This window comes from Folsomia candida, unplaced genomic scaffold, assembly GCF_002217175.1.
Source record: "Folsomia candida strain VU population unplaced genomic scaffold, ASM221717v1 Fcan01_Sc004, whole genome shotgun sequence".
Lineage (NCBI taxonomy): Eukaryota > Metazoa > Arthropoda > Collembola > Entomobryomorpha > Isotomidae > Folsomia > Folsomia candida.
The window spans coordinates 1,197,209-1,220,840 of record NW_019091196.1 but is presented as its reverse complement, the minus strand read 5'-3'; the positions used below and the strand labels follow the sequence as shown (position 1 = coordinate 1,220,840).

General features: G+C 39.4%; 6 protein-coding genes across 8 annotated transcripts; 4 read left to right on the top strand and 2 right to left on the bottom strand.

Moving 5' to 3' along the window:
* Positions 1 to 16: 16 nt before the first annotated feature.
* LOC110848221 (glutamate-rich WD repeat-containing protein 1) lies at positions 17 to 3,393 on the bottom strand. Its single transcript, XM_022095384.2, has 8 exons — positions 3,224 to 3,393; positions 3,036 to 3,115; positions 2,738 to 2,935; positions 2,569 to 2,675; positions 1,987 to 2,484; positions 1,357 to 1,631; positions 679 to 1,021; positions 17 to 386 (listed from the first exon to the last, which is right to left on the bottom strand). The coding sequence occupies exons 3-8, from the start codon at positions 2,904 to 2,906 to the stop codon at positions 234 to 236; spliced, it is 1,545 nt and encodes a 514-aa protein (XP_021951076.1). The 5' UTR covers positions 2,907 to 2,935; positions 3,036 to 3,115; positions 3,224 to 3,393; the 3' UTR covers positions 17 to 233.
* Positions 3,394 to 3,397: 4 nt separating this feature from the next.
* LOC110848104 (tether containing UBX domain for GLUT4) lies at positions 3,398 to 6,527 on the top strand. Its single transcript, XM_022095225.2, has 8 exons — positions 3,398 to 3,592; positions 3,680 to 3,735; positions 3,841 to 4,010; positions 4,081 to 4,273; positions 4,365 to 4,722; positions 4,800 to 4,933; positions 5,279 to 5,502; positions 5,918 to 6,527. The coding sequence occupies exons 1-8, from the start codon at positions 3,506 to 3,508 to the stop codon at positions 6,310 to 6,312; spliced, it is 1,617 nt and encodes a 538-aa protein (XP_021950917.1). The 5' UTR covers positions 3,398 to 3,505; the 3' UTR covers positions 6,313 to 6,527.
* A 380-nt stretch (positions 6,528 to 6,907) lies between these two features.
* LOC110848103 (RNA-binding protein 39) lies at positions 6,908 to 13,603 on the top strand. Of its 3 annotated transcripts, XM_022095224.2 has the most exons (9): positions 6,908 to 7,071; positions 7,296 to 7,657; positions 10,010 to 10,134; positions 10,592 to 11,060; positions 11,133 to 11,225; positions 11,307 to 11,588; positions 11,663 to 11,876; positions 11,956 to 12,115; positions 12,333 to 13,603. In XM_022095224.2, the coding sequence occupies exons 2-9, from the start codon at positions 7,601 to 7,603 to the stop codon at positions 12,619 to 12,621; spliced, it is 1,689 nt and encodes a 562-aa protein (XP_021950916.1). In that variant the 5' UTR covers positions 6,908 to 7,071; positions 7,296 to 7,600; the 3' UTR covers positions 12,622 to 13,603. The 3 variants fall into 3 exon arrangements, with proteins under 3 accessions (XP_021950916.1, XP_035706957.1, XP_035706956.1); XM_035851064.1 differs by lacking the exons at positions 6,908 to 7,071; positions 7,296 to 7,657 and adding an exon at positions 8,710 to 9,322 and having other exon boundaries at positions 9,477 to 10,134; XM_035851063.1 differs by lacking the exons at positions 6,908 to 7,071; positions 7,296 to 7,657 and having other exon boundaries at positions 8,710 to 10,134.
* A 1,086-nt stretch (positions 13,604 to 14,689) lies between these two features.
* LOC110848102 lies at positions 14,690 to 15,757 on the bottom strand. Its single transcript, XM_022095223.2, has 2 exons — positions 15,409 to 15,757; positions 14,690 to 15,102 (listed from the first exon to the last, which is right to left on the bottom strand). The coding sequence occupies exons 1-2, from the start codon at positions 15,545 to 15,547 to the stop codon at positions 14,726 to 14,728; spliced, it is 516 nt and encodes a 171-aa protein (XP_021950915.1). The 5' UTR covers positions 15,548 to 15,757; the 3' UTR covers positions 14,690 to 14,725.
* A 2,785-nt stretch (positions 15,758 to 18,542) lies between these two features.
* LOC118435242 lies at positions 18,543 to 20,700 on the top strand. The gene is made up of 3 exons (XM_035850940.1): positions 18,543 to 18,878; positions 20,395 to 20,531; positions 20,606 to 20,700. The coding sequence occupies exons 1-3, from the start codon at positions 18,649 to 18,651 to the stop codon at positions 20,698 to 20,700; spliced, it is 462 nt and encodes a 153-aa protein (XP_035706833.1). The 5' UTR covers positions 18,543 to 18,648.
* Positions 20,701 to 21,436: 736 nt separating this feature from the next.
* On the top strand, positions 21,437 to 23,515 carry LOC118435241. Its single transcript, XM_035850937.1, has 6 exons — positions 21,437 to 21,497; positions 21,628 to 21,776; positions 21,853 to 22,001; positions 22,072 to 22,148; positions 22,214 to 23,203; positions 23,421 to 23,515. The coding sequence occupies exons 1-6, from the start codon at positions 21,437 to 21,439 to the stop codon at positions 23,513 to 23,515; spliced, it is 1,521 nt and encodes a 506-aa protein (XP_035706830.1).
* Positions 23,516 to 23,632: the final 117 nt, after the last annotated feature.

Genomic DNA, 23,632 nt, shown 5'->3' with positions numbered 1-23,632 from the left:
TGTCACGTGATAGAAATTATTTTCTTGAATTACATTTTATTTCAAATGACATATATTATAATATATAGTACCTGACAAATTTTTAATTTTAGAAGAAATGCTAACAAAAATTATAATCTTGGGAAATTACGTTAAAAAGTTACACCAAATTGTCAATTACCATCGTCACCGCCGTACATGTACAAAAATCATCGTCGCTCAATACATCTACCAAATAGATTAATTTGCATCAGTTATAAATTAACAGGCTTGAGGACGTTGAATCCAGTGGCGGAGGTGGTGAAGAGAACGCCGGGGATCTGGTCGTGCCAATGGACCTCTTTGATATCCTGTTGACCTTGGTGGATGAACAGCAGCTGCGGAGGAACGGCGGCTTCATCCTCGTCCTACCCACAAAAAATTAATCAATCATTAGCAAATTATACTTAAAATCTTAACACATATTGAGTCAAAATTATGGTCAAAATTTCTAGAAATGGATCCAAAGGCTTGGCAGACAAGATAAAATCAAAGGAAACTAAAATCTGAAAATCATGACTGTCCTGTCATCATTCAAAATTATGGTCAAAATTTATAGAAATGGGTCAAAATCCAAAAAAATGAGGACTTGTCAGATAAGATCAAACTAGATAAGAGTCTGAAAATCGTGACTGATTGTTATTGTTATTCGTCACTCACATTTCCTCCTCCTTCTTCCTCTGCATCTTTTTCCAACGCCAAGTCCCAAATGGCGACCTGGTCGTCTTCTCCTGCTGAGGCGAGAACGGATGACTCATGTGGACTCCACTCAACCGAGCAAATGGGGCCTTTGTGGTGGTGGCTGAACTCGGCGACGGGGTCAACCGTGGCGGAAGAGAAGGAGCGGAGATCCCAAACTTTGAGGGCACAGTCGTCTCCTCCCGAGGCGAGAAAGGGATCCTTCCCGTTCCAAGATATGACATTGATATCCTTCGCGTGGGCGTCGGGTCGACACAGCATCGAGCCTTTGTTGGGAGGAGAACGAGCGTCCCAGATCCGAATGCTGGTGAAAAAATTAATTAACATATTAATTAATTAGTTGTTTAACGTAGGGCTTCTCGTAGACTTATCATCAACGGGGTCAAAATCAACACATTTTTATTCATTTCTTGGCTCTGTGAAATTATTTTAAACTTCTGGACGACTAATTTAGTTGATCAATTGAATAGCTGTGAGTATTTTGGCCAGTTTCGATAAGTTCCAATTTTTCTGAGGCTTCATAAACTTGAGATCTTCTCCTTCAAAAACTGTCAAAATCTGGAGTGCATACTTCTTCAAAAACAATTTTGGTGACGAGTTATCAAGGAATTAATATTGCTTGCTAAATTCATCACTCGCCTCTTATCGACGGAGCATGACGCGAAAACGTGCTGCTCGCTGCGTGACCACTGAATGTCCTCGACGCTGGCAGTGTGGGCAGAGAAGGGGCGTTGATCGACGAGCCAGCCGGACTCGTGGGGACGCCATATGTGGATAAACTTGGTATTATCGCCGGAAGCTAGAACGCCCGGCATGGTGGGAGACCAGTCCAGCGCGAACCCTTCTCCCCGATGACCTTTAAAGGTGAAGAGCGGCTTGGGCTTTTCCTTCGATTTTATATAGTCTTGAAGGTGCTGGACATGCAAAATAATTAATTAAACCAAAGTTATAGTCAAGTGGTTAATTTTCCAGACTCATAATGGAGGTCTTCCAACGTATGTTCACAGTTTAATTAAATATGTTCGTATGCTCACAAAAATTAATATGAAATTTACAAAGGGCACGATCCGCAGATTTGGCAGAGATATTTGCATCCGAGAAAACGCACAGCAAATTTGCAAAATTAAAAATCTGGCAACTTTAAGGCTTGTTTTCTCCTATTCTGATGCAAAAATCTCTGACAGATCGTGCATTCCGCAAATTTCAGCATACACTGGAACACCTCCATGTCATTAATTAACAAAATTAGTCAATATTGACTTGAATTACCTCTCCATTATCCAAGACTCTCAATGGCACACCTATATCCCAAATTGACACCTTTCCCAACTCGGACCACGTCGCGACCAGCGGTCTCTCCCCCACGAAACGAAACTTGAGCCTGTTCACGCATCCGTGATGTGGAACTAGGGCAGCCACAAGTTCCGGCTTTTTCGTCATGGCGTCATCCTCCTCATCCCCACCGTCCGACTCGTCGTCACTCAGTTCATCATCACTCCCCTTGGGCTTCGTCTTGTACACGTTGGACAACTTCATGACGATGAGATTGTTGGCGTGGCTGCGTTGCGCTTGTGTGCCCGACACGAGGTACGACGTCAAGGGGAACGTCGTCCTGTCGTTGCCACCACCGTCGGGGCGAATAATGTCGAACGAGAGACATGGCGCAGAGGTGGTGAAAGTGTGGAGGGTTGTGTAAGCAGATTCGTCACAAATTAAAGATTCTCCCTCGGCGATAAGCATTCCTGGAAGGTATGCTTTCTTTTTACTCTACAAAGCAAAATATTATGTAAATTAAACTTTTTAGAAATGTGTAAATTTTTAATTGATATTTAATTAATTGGGATTAATCACCTTATCTTTTTTCTTAGAGGTGGAGGCGGAGGAATCGTCGGCCGGTTTAGATTTCGATTTCATTTCGGCTTTGATTTTTGCTAATTTTTGCTTCTTTGTTTGTTTTCCTGGAATAATTTGCAAGGGTAATTTATACTATTTATGTCTAAACCATAGTTAAATTAACTACCTTCCCCACCACCCCCCAGAACGACACCACCCTCTTCTTCTTCTTCAGAAGAGTCGTCGTCGTCTTCACCAGATGAATCGTCATCTTCGTCGATATCTTCAAACTGGTCGTCGTCATCGGCTTGTTCAATATCCATCTCATCTTCGGGTTCAACTTTGTTATTGTCCATGATTTATAATTTCGAGGAGATGAATCAAACTGTCAATTTGAGCAGGTGGGCAATTAATTAATTGTGAATTGACGTGGAAATTTAATTAATTGAATTACTAATTAATAATTGAATATTAGAACAGCTTACAATCTTAAAAGCGTGCCCCAACCAGAACCAGAGTCGCCAGGCGTGTTATCAGAAGTAATTAGTCGATTCAAGTTAAATACCTTAATAATTAAAGATAAATAATCAAAAAAAATTAGTTTGGAGTCCTTTGGAATTTGACTCCCTGAAGAAATTAATAAACAATTTAACATAATACTTGTATTCCTTACCTCTCACACTACCAAACAAGTAATTGCTGAAGTTAATTATTACGTATAATAATTTAAAATCCTCAAAATTTCAGGTTTTCTAAAGTTTCTTAAAATTCTGCTGGACAAGCACGTGGCTCGATTCGCACACGAATTTGCTGTAAAATTCTCAATCCGCCGTCCCGGGAGTGCAAAGCCAAACTTTTAGTGCATCGTCACCACCGGCGAAAATCTCGTTTTGCGAAAAATATTCGCTTCAATTTTTTACCAAACCTAATTATCTAATTAATTAATTAACTAATTATGGCGACGACTTACGCCTTCGTCGTCATTTTACCTAATGCACGCCGTGCTAACGTGAAAGCCAGTACGAATACAACAGTTTTGGAGGTGAGTAAATTTGCATCTGATTAAATAATTAAGCTTTAAATTTAAATGACTTGTAATTTAAATTTGCATTATTCATTATATTCCCAGGTGTTGGAAGATGTATGTAAAAAACATGAACTAAATCCGGTGGAGTTTGATTTAACGTAAGTTCTCATTACATTTTTGTATAAAATCTTGATCACAATTTTCAAAATTCAATCACCGTTTCATAAATTGATTGTAAAATAATGAATCATCCAATTTTTCAGATTTCACAACAAGATAATTGATTTGGGGAACACGATTCGCTTTTCTGGCATTCCGAACAATGCAACGCTCGAAATGGTGGCGTCCACGAAGGCCAGAACGGAGTCAGCCATAAATCTGGGGCTGCAGCTCGAATCTGGAAAAAGACTGATGCACCCCTTCCACCCCCAGCGTAAATTTAATTCGACTAATTTGCATAATCAAGTAGGATTTCTAATTAAATTAAATATTTAAAACTTTAGAAACTTTGTGGGAAATCGTCACCTTTTGGTCGGACAAGGGTGAAATCGTCGCCAATGGTGCCACTTCCGGTTCTGGTGTAGACGATGTGAAACCTGTCTGCATCTACATGCGGCAGGAAGTCATTGGACAGGACCAGTTGGAGAGGAAAACGCTGCGTTCACTCGGGCTGACAAAGGGGAGTGCGATGATAAGGTATTTATCACTTTTAGTTTCGTCAGTGTCACCACTTTTTGTTCCTCACGAGATGAGAAAATCGTAACATTAATTATTTCTTCCCTTCCAGATTCATCTACAGATCTGAATCCTCTCTAAAAACTCAGGCGAACGTTTCAGCCCCATTGTCACGACCGGCTATTGTCCAACCGATGGAAGTTGACGTGGATCAAAGAAATTTACCGTCATCGTCACATCCGGATCCAAAACAGCCTTCTCACAAAGTTGTGACTCCTCCAACACTACCAAAATCGATGCCAAAAACCCAACCAGAACCGATGACCACGACGACTCCGACGATTGACGACGCTCACGCTCAGAAAAATACGGAACAATTAGTACATGTCGAGGAGGAACACACCTTTACTTTCACACCACCAGTGGTAAATAACGCTGCCAGGTTTTCGAAAAAAGGGGAACTTCACATTGTAAGTTTTTTTTAATGGTGACAATTTTGATATAAACCTTATCAAATTATTTCAAAATTATGTCTTTGTTTGTTTAGATCGGACCCCATGACGCCATTCTGTATCACGGAGACGATGTCGTAATTGACGCCAAGGATTCTGTAGATGACTCATTCTTTGATCTTTCTCTGAACGAAGTGAAACGAATGTATTTAGAATTACAGAGTAAAAGGTGGGAAGAAAGTTTCCGAAACACTTTTGAAAATTATTTGAATTGAAACTTCTTTTCTTCAAGAATTCAAGAACATGATCTTGTAAAAAATTGTATAGTTTAGTTTAAGATCTGCAAATTACAAAACAGGATTTAAACTGTTGCAAAAAAAATATGAAATCTATGAAAAAGATATTCAGAAATTTTAGTAAATTAAATATTATGTCAGATTTCGAAAATTTTTAAAAAGTATGTAAACGTTCTACAAAATTAGACTCAAAATATGAACAGGTTTCAAACATCATATTTTATTCATGCAAAAATTACTATGCAAATTTACCTTATCAAATTACTCCCCTCTTTCAGACAGGCGATGGAGGAAGCTCCGCTACAAACGAGGTCAGCGCGTGAGTTGGAGCGAGACACGACGACGCTGCGGATGCTTCGCGACTATCCGACTACTTTGGTGCGTATCCGTTTCCCTGACCGTCATATTCTCCAAGCATCCTTCCGCACGGCCGATTCGATGGCCTCTCTCCATCAGTGGCTCGCCTCCTTCCTCCGCAAGCCAGACACGCCCTTTTATCTCTGTAAGAAATTAACCGGAAGTCTCTTTTGGTCACTTATTCATAATTTACTATTTGAACCCCACTCTTACCATAAAATGTAGGTCTCCGCTTCGGAGCAAACTAGTGTCAATCGATCACAAATTCAATTTGTATGCAATCGACACGATCTCTCAATGTTCATGTTTGGCAGAGATGTTTGCATCCGAACTGAAGAAAACGCTCAGTAAATTTGGAAATTGTAAAATTTGCCAACTTAGAGCGCGTTTTCATATGCAAATATCTCGGCCAAACGTGCCCATTTTGGGAGATCGTATCTTTGCAAATTTAATACTAATTAAATTTCTCATCGACTGACACTAATTTGCTCAAAATCGGAGAGCATAAGCTAGAAGACCTCAATTGTCACTTGAGTAAAAATATTCTTATTTTATTCCAGTTACCGCACCCCCAAAGAAAATTTTACCTCGTGAGTCCACCCTCGTCGAACAGGAACTAGTTGGAATGGCGGTACTATATTTTGGCTGCGAAGAGGATGCACCATCATCATCATCAAATCAGACCGAAAACAACACAACGGGAAAGAACACCGTGAATTTTTTGAAAGACGAATTCTACACAAAGATCAGCGCACCGGACGCCGTGTACGAATTTTTACACAAAAAGTTGAAGAAGGAGGTCGCGACGCCGACACAGAGTGGGGACGATGCTGGGACATCAACTTCCGGTGCTGTGGCATCCCCACCACGCGAAGATCGTCACGCTCCCCCTCCGCAACGACAGCCTCGTCCCACAACGACTTCGCCGGCTCCAAAGTGGTTTAAACCGACATAAATGAAAGTATTTTTTTTACTCAGATCTAATCATTATAATTCAAATTCTTCCCTATATATCTGTGATTATGATGAGTAAAAGTAAATTGAATTAGGTTAAGTTTCTACAAGCTTATCGAGGATGATAAGTAAAACCAAAAAATAATAAGTCATGCTAAATATTCAAATCTTTATAATCTTTCAATTAAAAATGTGCTTATGATTTTGTTCGTCAAATTGAGAGTATTTTTTATTCATTTATATATGTCATGATGAGTAAAAGTAAATTGATTTAGGTTAACTTTCGACGAGCTTATCGATGATGATAAGTACATATCAAAATAATATTAGTAACAAGTCATGATAAATGATCATTCATCATGATTTTGGCTCACTCTAAACGGTTGTGTAATTAAATCAGAAATTTGCATTGGTTTCAAATTTTGATTTATATTTCGGGTTTGTAATTCATTCATTTTATATTTCTAATAAATAAATTTCGAAAAAAACTTTCAAAAATCAGTTTCATTTACATAGGTTCACGTCTCATTTTTTCCGGGGTAACGTGAAACTTGGGCGGATCCCCTTGTTTCCCACTCTTCCTTCAAAGCCAGACGATCCCATCCACCATTTAATTTGTCTGGAAGAGAAAGTTTCTGAAAACGGCGTCGAATTAATTCCAAATTAATTTGAAAAGTTGGAAAAGTTAATTTCAATAAAGTTTACCCTCTCTGGACGGGATATCAAGGATTGTGATAAGTGATAAGGTTATCTTTAAGTGGTAAGTTTGACGAGTTGTTTTTAAAGTAAAATTTCTATGTTATCTATATACAGGTCGTTCATATTGCGTTGTATTGTACAAAAAATATTTTTATATTCATTTAATCTTTTCAGGTGTTTAAATTAGTCTAAAAGTGCAATTAATTTGTATTTAAGTCGACTGAAATAATGTATTTAACAATTTTGATAAGTGGGTCACTAATTTTTTTCATCTTTTTATTTCAGATCTGGGCGATATCGGGGTCCCTAAACTGCAGTCGTCCCCTTGAAAACTGGCTAAAAAAGTCTCGTTCCTGTCTTATTTTTACGCTGATTCTTGAAAATTTGTCACCACCTTTATCGAAACTCTGAAGTCATCCCCAATTAAGTAACGTCGTCGTCGCCAAATTCTCTCTGGGATCTGACCTTGATTAACCTTTTGGACTTGAAGACGTCAACAAGTTCCCGAGCCAATTTAATTAACACCCGCTTTATAATCATCCAAACTTCATCCTTCCTTTAATTTCAATAAGCAGATTGATACCGTCAAGATGGCTGATGATTTCGATGTGGACGCCATGCTGGAGGCGGCTTATCAAAATAAATCGGTAAGAGTCTTTCTCCCTTCGTTAATTAAATTAAATGTCAATTAAATGTCCATCACCACATTTACATGTAAAGCTATTTAATTAATGTCCCTTCACTAAATATTTATATCGTGCATATTCATTCATCCATGCAAATTTTGATTATTTTATTTATCAGTCATTATTATTATAATCTGTCAGTTTGCAGTTGTTGTTGTTCTAAATAAGAGTCGGACCCGATTCGGGCGACTTTTTGCTGCTTTTTTGTACCTAAAATGTTAAATAATTGACCAGTTATATTAGAAAATGTAATATCTCAACCGTGGAACGGTGTTATATTATTCATTCATCGATCAGAAATTCGCTATACTTTGTATAAATTTCAGGTGACCTCACATCTCTGCCATCCATGATGATGATAAGTGTTGATTGATGGGCAGGATACATAAAATATTATGTAAAAAATGGTTATCAAGGGCAGCGTCACTATTTCTTATCGAGTAGAATTCCATCCTCTTTTTAAACTACCACATTGTGTGTCATTTATATTTACAGATTGTCCCATTCGAAAGAAAGAAAGTTGAGAGAGAGAGAAAGGTCCATCATTCAATTCATTACTGAGCGGATGGGTTAATCATTGTAGCATTTGTCTTCTTTTACATATAACCGCATATTTAAAAAATAATCTCATTTCACTAAACTATAAACTTAAAACTATTATAGATCCATTCACCGATCCCTACACTCTGCCGTGAAAAAATATGGTTTACGATTTCGTATAAAGAAAGAGCAACAAGACGACGACCAAACCAAATCAAGCCAAATCATTCGGGGTTTTTTATTTCATGAAGGACTCGATGACGAATCACCAAAATTGTCAAAATGGGGACGCTTTTAATCATTTCTCGGCTCTGGGAATTAATTTTAAAATTCTGGACGACAAATTTGTATCAATGAGTTGATTGATAGAATGGCGTTGAGTTTTTGAGGCCAGTTTCGACGAGTTCCAATTTTTCTGAAGGCTTCTTAAACTTGAGATCTCCTCCTTCAAAAGATGTCAAAATATTTTTAAAAATTGGCACCGAGATGCTCTACAAATTTTTCTCTACAAAGAATTTTAAAATAAATTCCCAGAGCAGAGAAATGATTTAAAGTGTACTAATTTTGACTAATTTGGTGATAAGTCACCGAGTCCTAGGTTCAGAAAATTCCACAAAATTTTACAATAATGGATAAGCAAAGACGCGAACGAGTCGAAAACGTGAAAATGGTTCAAAATCAAGATTTTAAGTCAGATTAGGGTTTCACTTTTCCAAGTGGTTAGATTCTCGACTAGTTTTACCCTCTAGATGCAAACTTTGCCCGCTTTTTCGTCCTGAATTAATTCCACCTTTGACATTATCTCCTTGCAGACACGAAATATGTCTGAACTGATTTCGAAAAATGTTGTAATTCCGCAACAATGCCTCCTCCTCTTCCACACATGCGACGACGAAGGAGCAGGTCAAGATCCGGGCGGTCGGATGGGGTGGTTCGCGTTGTGCGCGTGAATTGTGATCCCCATCATCAAAAACAACATCAAACTCGCACAACCTTTATATCCGCACAATCTTCTGTTTTTTAATCATCAAACGCAACAACAATTAAACAAACAAAAAGCCAACGAATCAGCCAATCAGACAAAAGGTGAGGTTTTTCCGGTCGCCGTGTTCTCACTCGAAAAGAAAGAATGGAGGAAATCCAAAAAAAATCAAAATTGAAATTGAAAAAGCATGAATTGAAATCTTGAAATGAAACTCAGAGACTGAAAATTAATCAAGTTTTGCTTCTCTGATTCCAGATTTGTACACTTCTATCGTACTGACAAAAGATCAATAAGTCAATCTCAATTATTATGATGTATTCTTTTTATGGTAAGTGTGATGGTGTATGCGTCCAAGATGTGGGGGCGGGGGGATTAAGTAGTAAAATAGTTACTGGGGGAAATAGGCAGGTATTTTTTGATAAGATCGATTCGCCTCGTTCACGTCTTGTCCACTTATCTTGATTGAAGGTTTGGTTTGGTCGCGTCGTTTTGGTTGGTTGGTTGGTTATCGAAAATTGACTATGCTTTATTAGGTGCGTTGGTGGTTTGGTGTGGCGTTGTACGTCCAACGGATGTGGAATTCATGATGTTAATTGTCTAATTATTGGTTAAATATTGTAAAAAGAAATGAAACTAATTTGATGTTTGTTGTTCTTTTTTCTCTTTCCTTTACCCAACCCTTATCTTTCCTTACTTCCTTCCTGCCCGTATTTATCCCTTAAAAAATGCGACGTCCGGTCACCTTCTCCGCCTTGGTTTGGTTCTCTCTCTCTATTTCGTGTCAACAGGGAAGTGGGAGCAGCGAGCGGCACAGGCATCATCGATCCGACGTGTTTGAAGAGTTTGGTGGAGGCAGTGGACCTGAGGAGGATGGCTCGCCAAGCGTGGGGACTAATGGGAGCAGTAAATATGGGTGAGAAATAATTAATAATTGACAGAGGTGGGACAACAATACTTTGGAAAAATAGAGTATTTTGAGCTCCGTTCTTCCCAGGATTTGGATTTCCAGGGCTGTTGCACGCAATAAAAGACGAAAATCTACGTAGAGAAGGCAGAAATCATGCGAAAATACAGGTTTTGTGAAGAAATTAACTTTTAATCGCTGTCAAAATACATCGTTTTCACGATTTTTTTACAACGATGTATTTTGACAGCGATAAATAGTTAATTTCTTCACAAAACCTATATTTTTGGGTCAATGTTGCTCTCCCCACGTAAATTCTCGTCTTTTTGTGGGTGTAACAGTCCTGGAAATCCAAACCCTTGGGAAGAACGGAGCTCAAAGTGCTGTATTTTGACCAAGTATTTTGCCCATGCTTCATAATTGACCTGGATTTACTAACTGTTCTGTTTAATTTATTTCTTTGTAGAAGCGATGATCGCCGCGAGCGTCGCTCCGACCGTTCCGAAAAGGAAAAGTCCTCCTCTAAAAAATCTTCTCGTCGTTCCCGGTCCCGATCTCCAAAATCGTCCCGTCGTCGGAGCTCGTCCCGCGAGAAAAAGTCACACCGATCGGACCGCAATCGGTCGAAGGATCGCTCCTCTAAACGTTCCTCTGGTCGAGGATCCTCTAAATCTCCTCCCAGTCGAAATCGGTCACGTTCTCCGACTTCGCGTTCTTCCCGCCGGGCTCGATCTAGATCTGAATCTCCAGCTCGAGGGCGTGGATCCCGCCGAGGTGGACGTTCCCGATCGAGGTCGCCACGATCCCCCCTTCGCCTCCGGGATGACGAGCCGCTCACTCCAGAAGAGCGCGATGCTCGGACCGTGTTTTGCATGCAGTTGAGTCAACGCGTACGAGCGAGAGATTTAGAGGATTTTTTCTCCTCGGTAGGAAAGGTAGGTTGAGTGGATGATAAGTTAATTATAGGATAAGTGGTTATCTAAATTTTGGTGCGAATTGTATTCCAGGTTCGAGACGTAAGGATGATAACATGTAATAAGACGAGGCGATTTAAAGGGATTGCTTACGTGGAGTTTAAGGATATCAGTTCTGTTGCTTTGGTAAGTTCTCAAGACTTATCATCGATTAATGTCAGATTTGCCGTGAACTTGCTTATCTTATTCTCTTATCTTTCATCGCAGGCTTTAGGTCTTGGAGGCCAGAAACTGCTGGGCATCCCAATAATCGTGCAACCTTCACAGGCCGAGAAGAACCGAGCCGGTCAGATGGCGAAGGCTGGGGCGATGGCCGCCGTGATGGCGACATCCGCTCCCGGTCCAATGAAGCTGTACGTCGGCTCGCTTCACTTTAACATCACGGAGGAAATGCTTCGTGGAATTTTCGAACCTTTCGGACGCATCGAGGAAATCCTTCTTATGAAAGATCACGAGACGGGAAGGTCAAAAGGGTTCGGATTCATTACGGTGAGTCTTATCTTAAATTAATTGATACGTTGTTAGTTATCGCTTAGATTAATGTAAATAATTTCGTTACTTAGTTCCACGAGGGAGAAGATGCCAAGAGATCGTTGGAGCAGTTGAACGGTTTTGAAATCGCCGGTCGTCCCATGAAGGTCGGCTACGTGACGGATAAGGCGGAAACGGCGTACTACGCAAACCCACAAACTTTCCTTGATTCGGACGAGATGGACCGGGCTGGAGTCAACCTTGGAGTCACAGGGAGACTTCAACTCATGGCCAAGTTGGCGGAAGGTGCGTAAAGTTTTAAAAACAATAATAGTAAAGTAGCAGAAAATTTGTGATTTACTAATTTTACATTTTGTATTGACAGGAACGGATCTTAAACTTCCTGAAGCGGCCGCATCCGCGCTACAGTTGCAGAATCAACTCCAACATGCCCTTCTCACCCCGTCTGCCGCTGCAATTACACCAGTAGCTCCACCAATTGCTACCCAGTGCTTCATGCTTGCCAATATGTTCGACCCCACTGCGTAAGTTTTATTATTATTTTGATCTCTATAAATCTAAACGTGGGTTGGATTTCGTTTTTTTTTTAAAAAAACGGGTGGAATAAAATCCTGAAAACTTCCCGGAAAACAGGGTCGCCCCCGCTTTCCCGGCAGACGCATTTGCACCACAAATCAAACCCATGAATTGAAACCCTGATCCAACAAGTTACTAATTTTATTTTGTCTCTATTTTTTTTAGTGAAATGGGGAACGACTCGCTCGAGCAGGAGATTGGGGACGACGTGTTAGAAGCCTGTCTCGAGCACGGTGGTGTCGTACACGTCTACGTTGACGGGAAATCTCCAGAGGGAAACGTTTACTGCAAGTGTCCCACGGTCTCGGCCGCAGTCGCCGCGGTGAATACGTTTCACGGCCGCTGGTTCGCCGGCCGTCTCATTACCGCCGCCTACGTTCCCCTTCTCAATTATCATAACCTCTTTCCCGACGCCATGGCGGCTCAAGTCATCTTACGCCCCAGCGCAAAATAAAAAAGGGTCAAAAGTGTTTAAATGCATAATTGTCCACTAGAAAATACTTGTAGTTTTTTTTAACACATCTTGGTTATGTATTTCTAGATGTAAAAAAATATGTGATTTTTGTCTTAAATTGTATTTCAAAATTCCATAATTAAGTAAGTAACAATTGGCAGTGGACTTTCAGATATTGTTAAATTTCATTGTTCCACAACTGGAGAGAAAAACTACTATTTCTTGTAAATATCTACTAAAAAAGCACCATAATTGTTCTCGTTCTTTGAAATCGTATCGCGTTAAATTAATATAAACTGTGTTGTTATTTTAGAAATACGAATAATATTTCTAATTCGCATTAAAAAATATTTCCAAAAATGTATTGTTCTGTTTTCAATTCCTAAATATTTTTTACGAATTTAATGAAAATTATATTGTTTTAATTCGTTTATTGTACTTTGAAACGAAAATGAACCCAAATTCGTGTAAGAAGAATATAATATGTAAAAAGCTACCGAAAATCTTAGCGAGTATGAAATTACATGGGACGGAAGCTTATGATACGTATCTTATCTTAACTACTGTGCTGATAACCTGCTTCTGTGCGATCGAATTATGTATTTAAATAAGAGGGGACCTTTCCTAATAATGAATTTCCTGTAATTCGTAACGGAGTAGTGACAGATTGATTAGAAAAAAGTTTGGAAGTAGTGGAAACTTTGCGTAGTCAGTTCGCATCGTTAATTATGAATTATAATTAATTAGCAAATCAGTTATTGACTATTATTTTGGATAATGTACATACACATGATATTGATTGATATAGTGACACATGAGTTACATCATTTATGTAGAATTTAAGCTACTAGCTATCTGGATTATAATAGAAATTATTATGAGGTGACGTTACATATTTTATCTGGGATTATATATGTCAGATTAAATGAAATGCATAATTCGTAAGATTCAAAATTAAAATAAATCTGATTAAGTTAGTGAATTTGGTGTTTTTATGTGATTTATTGCATTCACGGACTTCCATACGGGCAAATAATTTTCATATCGCTAAATACAAAAAAATTGACGAATGACTATTTTTTTAAATTAAGCAAAATTATTGGTCACACTTAAATCATGAAATTGCCATTAATTATTTACTAGATATTACCAAAAAAACTTATAAAAAGTGGACAAACTTTATCGCAAGTCATTGCTTAAATCGTGACTAAATTGAATTGAATAACTTTGGCTTCATTTAAATGTTTTGAGCAGTTTTGAATATAATTTATTTAAATGCAGATGCTTGTATAGGAAATGTCAAGTTAAAAATAAAGAGTTATTCATAAATCAACAAATTAACTAAATATTACCCGGTTTTCGGAGATTGTTGCAGACATTTTAAATCTAAGAATTGTAACTTTCAGGAATTTGTTTTAACAAAGTTAGTAGGTTATAATTTTGATTTTCACATCCATGACCATTAGAAATAAGATTGGTATAAAAATAATCAATTAAATCTTTAATTTTCGCATTATTAGCTCAATTAAATATTTTACTTTGGCGTCTACTTTCTCATGCGTCAATTATTCTGAGACTATGGGGAATCTGTCTCCGGTTGTCTCAACTTGCCTCAAACTTGACACAGTGAAGTTGCTTTGTCAAGTTTGAGGCAAGTTGAGACAAATATTTACAAACGGAATCGTACGCAATGCAATGCAACTCGACTTATTTCCCACCGTATGAATTCAGCAGATGCATTTCATTTTACTCATGTTGATGGTGATGTAAAATGTAAATTTTTAGATAACTGGTATTATATTATTACTGATTGGGGTACATATTTTACTCTACCCGCACCGGTAATAACGGGCATTACCATTCAGTAATATTGTGGTAATGAAAAAATTACCATTTAGAAACAAACTACTACCAATCCGGTAGGAAGTTATTACCAAATCAATACCAGTACGAAGTATATATCTGAGTTTGCCACATTTCTAAGCAGTGTATGAAATTATTTTCAAACTCACAGTCCAAGCAAGAGGAGGAACGCGACGTAAAATATTTCGTCTCAATTTTATCAAAATTATTTGTACTTTTCTCATTTTTTTATTCAGATTTTTTATTTTGGTTGAAAATTTTGATACGCCGCGTAGGAATCAACCCCACCTTGAAACGGGGCCGGGATTATTTCGCCATACTCGTTCCCGTTTATGTTAACATTGACCGGACCTCCGGTGGACGTTGGGGGCACGTTGTCACTGAAATGGCTGTTGAGATACGAGTCCCGCGTGGGGGTGGTGGTCGTGGGGACGAAATTTTGGGCAGGAACGTGTTGTTGTTGCTGTTGTTCTTCTAGCGGGGGTGGGGACAGGAACGAATCGTCCTCACTTTTAGGATGGGACGACGAAGAACTTCCGGTCGGAATGCTATTTCCGGTTTGGACCCTTTGTGGGAAGTAGCTCGTCGCTGGATCGAATTCTGCTCCGAGAGGAAAACCTGGCAAATGATGGGCTGGTTAATTTTTTTGCACAAAAAGTAGGTCTCTTAATATGTAATTTTTTGCACAAAAACAGGTCGCTAAAATAAATTTTTTTGCACAAAAATAGGTCGGTTAAAGTCTAATTTTTACACAAAAACTAGGTCTGTAGATATCCACTTTTTGCAAAACATAGATTGATATTCATTTTTTGCAAAAAATCGCTCGGTTAAAATCTATTTTTTGCACAAAAATACCATGTTGATTGACAATACCTACTTATTTTTTTCATAAAAACACGTAAAAAAATATTTTAAAAATCATACCTGTCTGTTGTACTTGATTATTATGATTATTCTGCTGGTTGTTAAATTGTGGAAATGCGGAGCACGTTGAGATCAAGAAGGTCACGCCAAAGGTCATAATCCACTTCTGACTAAGATATGAAGCTTGTGTGAACAACATTTTGTACCAGATTTTCAAAAATACTGCGCCCCCAAAAAAATCACCAACTGTTCCGTTTCGACCCAAGGAAATAAATGGTAGTCGAGTAAAAATCGTGGTATCTTTTTATACCAGAAATCAGAAAAATATTATTTCTAATGATAACAAATTAAGTAATTGAGGGCGAAGCGTGTGTCACATTCTGAAGGAGGAAAGATAAGGTATCTAGACTCAAAGGACGCGCATTGTTTTATGTGTAAAATATTTAATTTAACAAACTTCACGGCTAGTTAGGTCGTTAAATGTTATGATGTTTCTTAGAGTAAGTAGTGCATACGAAATCCCACATTAAATTTTTCATCACAGGGCGGATATGTATTAAAGGAAAAAATGATGAATATTTACCCACAAAGTTTGCCCGTCCGTCGTTATCAAATGAAAAAGCTGAAAATAAATATATGTATAGGTATACTTGTCCGCCGTCTGCTTATCATTGTTTAAGCATTTATTTATGGTGGTAGCGTATGAATCGTGGTCAGATTTTGTGCTGGTTGACTCGTCATCGATGCTATTACGCCATGTCATTTCATTCATTGCTCAACGGGCTATAAGACAAGAAGGCTTTAAAAAATTACTTCCCTTCCTTGTGAACTTTATCCAAATCTAGTTCTTTTTCTACAAAAGCACACACATAAATTTGACTAGAATCAAAGTATTTACATGGATGGATAACTCCTTCAGGTAAAAATGCTCCAATTAAGAAAGACTATTTAAAAGAATGTGGAAGAGTGGAAAATATGCTAATATATTATGCGAATTTTTGCAAAGTATCGCATACATACGCACGATTTAGAGATGGATGGTTAGATAGATTCATTAGGTAATTAATTGTTTACCTGTATAAGCTTAGATAGAGGACAAAGGACACAACTTTTTCGTATCATTGGATTAATTCTTATCAAATAAACCCTCCAAACGAATGTAAATAAGTAGCGTCAGAGCGATTCCAGTTTCTTTTAACGTTTCTCCTTATATGACCTCGTCCTAACGTCATGAGGTCATAAGGTCAAAAATATTAACGTCTTTGAATTTGCGGTGGAATTTCCTTTAAAATGATACCCCATATGAAAATTATGTATTTTCTGACCTCTGACCTCGTCGTCAAGGTCATAAGGTCAAAAATATTGATATCGTTGAATTCATGGTGAAATTTCCTTTAAAATGACACCCCATATGAAAATTAAAGTTGAATTTAATTTGGACCACACCCACTGGCGCTGTGGGGTGTGGTCCGATTGACCCCATTTTCGAATTCGACGGAGAACTAAAAATTAGAAACACAATGTCGAAAACCGGGTTTGATTATGTCGACTCGTTCTGGAGATATCCTGCTTACAGACGGACGGACGGACAGACAGACGGACGGACAAAACGATCACAATAAGTAGCTGACGCTACTTAATAATGGAGCAAAATTTCTCATGGAAGGATGATGGAGAATGAGATAATGTGCGAAATAAATAATTCAATTTCATAATTTAATAATAAAATGTACAATCAAATTAATGGATAATGATACTTCTTAAAGTTTGATTTATGCATGAAATGAAATAACGAAGCAATAATGACATATTTACAAAAAACCTACAGTGCAGACTTGATATAGCCCGAGTCAGGCGTAAATCTGTTTTCAAATTAAAATTTTTAAAACTTCGAATTCTTCAATTAAGAGCCTTTAGTAACCCATATACTAAAATTTATCCACTATCATTAAATTTTTGTTAGTGCACACATTTTTTTCCCTTGGTCACCAGTACCGACTGTGACCATAACTTTGAAACGAGTGTATATTTTTTCTTAAAACTTTCAGGATATTATATTACCAACATTCAATGTAACATATATAAATTCCAGGTATGTGGGTGACTAGGGTTATATGCTTTTGTTCGTGCACAACACATTTTTTCCCTTGGTCACCAGTACTGACTGTGACCATAACTTTGAAACGAGTGTATTGTTTTTCCTAAAACTCTCAGGATATTATCCTAGTAATATTAGACGCAACATATGCAAATTCCAGCCACGCGGGTGACTAGGTTCGTATACATTTGCTGGTGCACACATATTTTTCTCCCTGGTCACCTTATTGGGTCGCCCAATAAGGTCCTCCAGGTGAAAATTTTTCTTATTTTACTTCATTAGGAGCTATTGACTGGGAACTGGTTAAGGGTGATGGAATTTCTGCCCGCCAAAAACACGTGCCCATTTGATTAACATTGCGAGCGGGCTGAAATTCAAATCAAATCCATCACCCTTAACCAGTTCCCAGTCAATATTACCAACTTGTCTACCAAATTTCAGCTCGATTTGACGAATTTGAAAAATTGGTATGGGTCACCCCATAGGGTCTGTCCAGGTGAAAATGTGTCCAATTTCAATTCATATTCTTCTATTGGTAGTCATTAACAACCTATTTACCAAATTTCAGCTCGATTGGATAAGTTTTAATAATCGGTATGGGTCACCCCCTAGGGTCCCTCCACATGAAAATTTTTGGAATTTTGCTTTGCATTCCTTCATTAGAAACCATTATCAACCTCTGCGCCAAATTTCAGCTTTCTCCGGCAATTTTGAAATTTTGATGCATAATACCCGACCCACCTATATGACCCCCACCGGTCAACCACTTGACCGATTTCGCCCATCTTCGAACTTAACTCCTCATTTGACCCATACTACATTTGTGCAAAATCTCAAGTCGATCGGATTAGTTTAACGGCCGTTATCGCAAACCAGACAGACAGACGGACAGACAGACAGACAGACAGACGGACATGACGGGTACATAAGCCCTGACTCGGGCTAGAAAGTAATTAAAAATGTCAACATTTTTGACATTTTTTTTGCAAATCAATTTCGTTAGCAAAGAGATCTTGCAATCTTGGATGATGACCTAAAATCACCAGAATTATGACAAAGGAAAAAATATGGAGGAGGTCAATGAACTCTCGAAAATAAATTCTCCCAATCTCAATTTCTGACCGATTCACATCAGTCCAGTCAGCCAGACTTTTTATCGCGTAAAGTAATTACTACAAATTTTTAGTAATTTGTGCAAGAAAATGTCACCACTTCGTCACCCCGCTGGATTCCTCGTCCTCCTCCTGACCGTCGTGCAAGTGGGGAAAGTGTCCCCCCAGCTGTACACGTACCTTGAAGACGTCGCCGCCGTGTGGAACCTCCCCCTCGAAAACGTTAACCCGGAGCACAAGAATTTCACCAAGGACGGCACAGATCGCGAAACTGTCATCGACGAAATCCGATATGTGACTTGTCTTCCCAAAATTCCAAAGTATTTTTTTTTTCAACGACTATTATGTATTTTTATTAGCCAGAGAGTCAGGGCTTATCCATCAGTCACGGTTGTCTGTCTGTGTATCAATCTTAGAGTATTTAATAATAATAACAATAATATTATTATTATGATTAAATACTCTAAGGTATCAATTGTGCTCGTAAAACTTTGCCTATCCACTTGCACAGACGTGGAGTACCCAAAATTTGGAAGCAAGTATATGTAAAATAGGCAAACTGTGCGAAGAAATTTTTTTTAAAATTTCTAAGGGGTGATCCATAAATTATGTCACGCTGAAGATGGGGGGGAGGGGTGCCTAGCATCCGTGACAAAGTGTGACATATGGGGAGGGGGGGTTCGGCCGATCCGTGACATCACGTTTCGCAGGCCTAACTTGATGCAAACTTTAACTCACATTTTAATTCTCCGACAATGGCCAAACTAAAGTTTCGCAATTATTTAGAAATATTTGTCCACCCGAATATCAGATGAGAAGATGATCATCCACAATTTCGACCAAGGTTTGGATTTTAAGATTTTCAACCATTTTAATAAAAATTTTAAAATTTGTTCAAGCCTTCTAATAATTTGCACAATATCCAATTGTTTGTTTATTAAAAAAAAATTAAAATTAAAAAAACTCCGTGCCGTAAAGTGCCGTACAGTTTGTATAATTTCAAAAAATCGTTGTAATTTTGTTCAACAACATTTAACAATTAAGAAACTTTACTAAATCTCCAAAAATTTCCTCAATTTAAAAAATTCGTCCGAAAGAACCATATTATTCATAGTTCAAAAATATGTACTAATTGGAGGCAGCTGCATGATTAAAAAATGTTAACAATTAAAAAAATGTATAGCAATAAATGAAAAATTTCGTTGATTTTTTTCAACTTATTTGGAACTTTTGAAATCTAAAAAAAATAAAATAACGGGAATTTTGGAAAAGCTTATTTACAAATCTAAAACGCTATGAATTTTCACTCCATCAAAGGTGTGATAGATATGAGTATAAACAGAGCTAAGAATTGTTCCTATCCTGTAAAATTACACGGGTTTCACTCGTTATTGAGGAAATATTTCGCTTCACCGCTATTTGCAATACATCTTCTATGAAAGAGGCGTGGCTTCATGAAGTTTGGCAAAATAAAGTTAATTTGTGAATAAACCCAGGTGACACAGCACAAAAGATTCCCTTGTGAGTCTTGCTATTACACAATATTTACTACTTTACGAATATGAATGTTATTCCTGCTAGGTATCGGAAAAATTCAGATTTTCAGGCGTGACGTGACAAGAGGGGGGGAGGGGTCACGACGAGCGTGACAAAGGCGTCACAATAGGGGAGGGGGGGGGGCCTCAAAAAGGGCTTTTTTGCGTGACATAATTTATGGATCTCCCCTAAGAACAATATGACTCGTGCTATTTTAAATAAAGCTGCACTGCGAGTTTTTCACGTAGATTACACAATAAGGTCACACAATTTTATTAATGTACTTTTCCTCACTCGTAGGCACTGGGGCGACATATCGGCAGAAGAGGTGAGTATCGAGTCTTGGGACTACTTCCGGAATCGGCACGACACCAATTTCAATCCGCACTATTTCTGCGCAAACGTGCCCAATCCGCGGATTCCGCATAGAGATGATGGTACGTAAATTGAATTTCAGAAATCTTCATTTAAAAAATTCCTCATCTTTGACCATAACCTTTTTTACCTATAGATGAGTACGCCTGGCCGAACCCTGGGCCCACACGGGAAGCCGGGCATCGTACCCCCCACGCCCTATTTTGGCTGAAAGAACCGTGCGGAATATAATTTAATGGATAAATAAATAAAGAATTTTTTGTCTCGGAAGCTGTGGGGACATCCGGGGACATTAAATTGTAGAATAGGGGAGGGAGGGGTTTATATAACTGGACAAATGGTAATGACAACCGTCCCTCTGTCCCCACGCTTCCGCGGTCACTGCCTATTTAATTACATTGAAATATTTATACTTTAATATTCCAGAACAATGTGGCATTGGGCAAAAAGGTGGTCAGGTCAGCCTTATTTGCATAATTATTTATCAAGTGTCATCGCATCAAAAGAACCAAGGTGACAAAAATTGTTTAGGTCAAGCTCACCCACGCCAACGCGGCCTTCTTGAATCCAAACGAGTCGAGAACAGTGAAGACGTCGACAAGATGGGGCCCGGACTTGGCGTCGGGTTAATCTTTCTCGTAGAAGTGACCGGAATTAAGAGTAGGGGTCGATTTTTGAAGGGTGAGTGAGGCATTTTTTATTTAGAATAAAAAACACTAGAAAACATGAATTTTGATAAAATTAGGCTGGTTCCATCTCAAAGTGACGCTCGAGATTGACCACAATTACTGGGAGGGACGCACCGTTCCAGAAACAGAGGACGACAGAGAGAAGGAAATTCACAATTTTCGGAAACAACATTTCGTCGACAAACTGATGGTCACGGCGCGAGGGAGGATTCTCGTCTCGGGCAGACCGACGGATAATTATACAAGGGATGACACAGGTAAGGGGACTGACATAAGGTATGCCACGCAAAAATCGGGAATTTCTAGATCCCCCTCCTCCCACTAATGTGTGCCAAATAGGCACGATTTCATTGGAGCCTTGGACCCCCACCCATCTTGTGTCACATAATTTAATTTATGGACGCTCCCTAATCAGAAACAAGGGGGAAAAATTAAGCTAATAATGGGAAACTTTAATCCTCGTTTTTAGAACCTGGACCTGCGAGACGCGCCTGGGTCGGAGGAATCGGTCAATTTGTCCAAGACTTTCCAAATTGTGCGGAACCAGGTTATTCGACGACGGAATACGTGACTCAACAGTATATTCCGTGTGGATCGGTACAAGGCGGAGAGACGGTGGTAATATTTATGATACGATGAAACGCTGATAATGTATGTATGTTGGATATCTTTAATTTTTTTAAATTAATTCCAGTACGGAAATAATTTCTACTACACGAGAACAGAAAACGATGCCAAAACGAAGTACGGCAAGACGCAAATGAATTCAGGCGAGACGGAAATTCATCTCAATTTCAGACTGGACAATTCACTCTGCAATATGTATTACGATTTGGATTTTGTGTAAGTGAAAGTAAATGGTAACCAGTTACGAAGAGTGATTAATTTTCTGTCATGTCATTAATGTCATTAGAGCTAATGGTGTCGTAATTAATGCGACATGGTCAAACCCAGCATACAAGCCTCACGTCAATATAAGTGGACTATATGGTACTACACACCTCCGACATATGACCTTTGACCTTGAATTTAGAAACTACAGTTACTATTTACAGCCGTGCAACGCTCCATCTCCACTCGGTTTGCCTTCATCACATCGCACGCTATGCACTCGCCGATATTCTACGAAAACGCGGACCCCGTCCCCCGCGGTGTCCAAAACGTGATCTGCTCCGAGCCCCTGAAAGGCGAATGGATAATGAACCCCGACCCGACAAACTTCACCTGGCCTGGGACCAAAACCAAGCACCGCGCCTCCATCACCGCCGGTGCCGACTTGGTCCTCAATCCCAACGCCACGGCAGATTCGACTTTCGGCGGCGCCATCAAGTTCATCTACCCTGTTCCCTCACGCTCCTCCCTGTACAACCTGCACCCCCCGTGGTACACCAACTCGACCGAATATTCCACCCGGGACGACCCAATCCGTCAAGCTTTCGGCGGCCGACGCACCTGGACCTATTCCGACCGCCCCATGCAAGACCCTGACGAAATCTACTCCGCCTGGCTATTGTGGGACGACTGGTACGAATATCCCCGCGGGAGGGATCCCACCCTTCTAATGTCGCATTCCCACTACCACTCCGCCGTACAACGTGTCCTCAACGAGTTCGACTGGGAAACGTGGCGGGAGCGTGGGGACGATCGAAATCCTGGATATCGTCCTTGGGGAAATGGTCACGATCGGTGCAGCGTGTATGAAGGAGGACGAGATATTTTAAACCACTACCCGCATCCCTACTACGATGCGACATGCGTCCAGCTGATCGCCCAGCATCCCGAACACGATGTGGCAAATGTGCAAAACACTGATGTCCGGGCCACCTTTCGCATCATCATTAGGCGGAAGGAGACAATCAAGACGGAGGGAAGGTTTGTTCATACGGAGTGGACGCTGATAGCTAACAGTTTCGATGCCGAACTCCCCCCGATTTTGGGGCGATGCAAGCCCAGTATTTGGTTAATCCATGGCATTGGAAACTTTGATCAAGGTCCACCCGTTTGTGACCTGTACTTCAGACAGTACGAGGCACGAAAGACGTTAGGTGAGTGGGGGAGGGAGATCAAAATTCATCTATTTTTAGCAAGATGTTTGACACAAGGTTTCCACATTGCAGAAAAGTCACATGACCTCTTAGGTGCATTTTGGCCCGGGTTTCGGTCCAGAATAATTTTCAAAAATAAATGCAAAGCAACAAATTTTGATGTTTTTGTACATCCAGCGCCGTCCAATTTTCCATTTTGAATTTTTTTGAAAATTAGCCCGGACCGAAATCCGTCCGTGGAATCGGCAACGACAGTTCAGCTACGACGTCATGCGACTTTTTCTGCAATTAGTGCGTGTTAACCAGGCTTAATTTTCACGATAAGCACATATTTTTCTTTAACCTACCAGATCCCGCGCTGGGCCGGGTTGTCAAAGCTGTGCGGCGTCAGCAGAACGCCAAAGTGGGAAATAGATCATCTTGGCACAA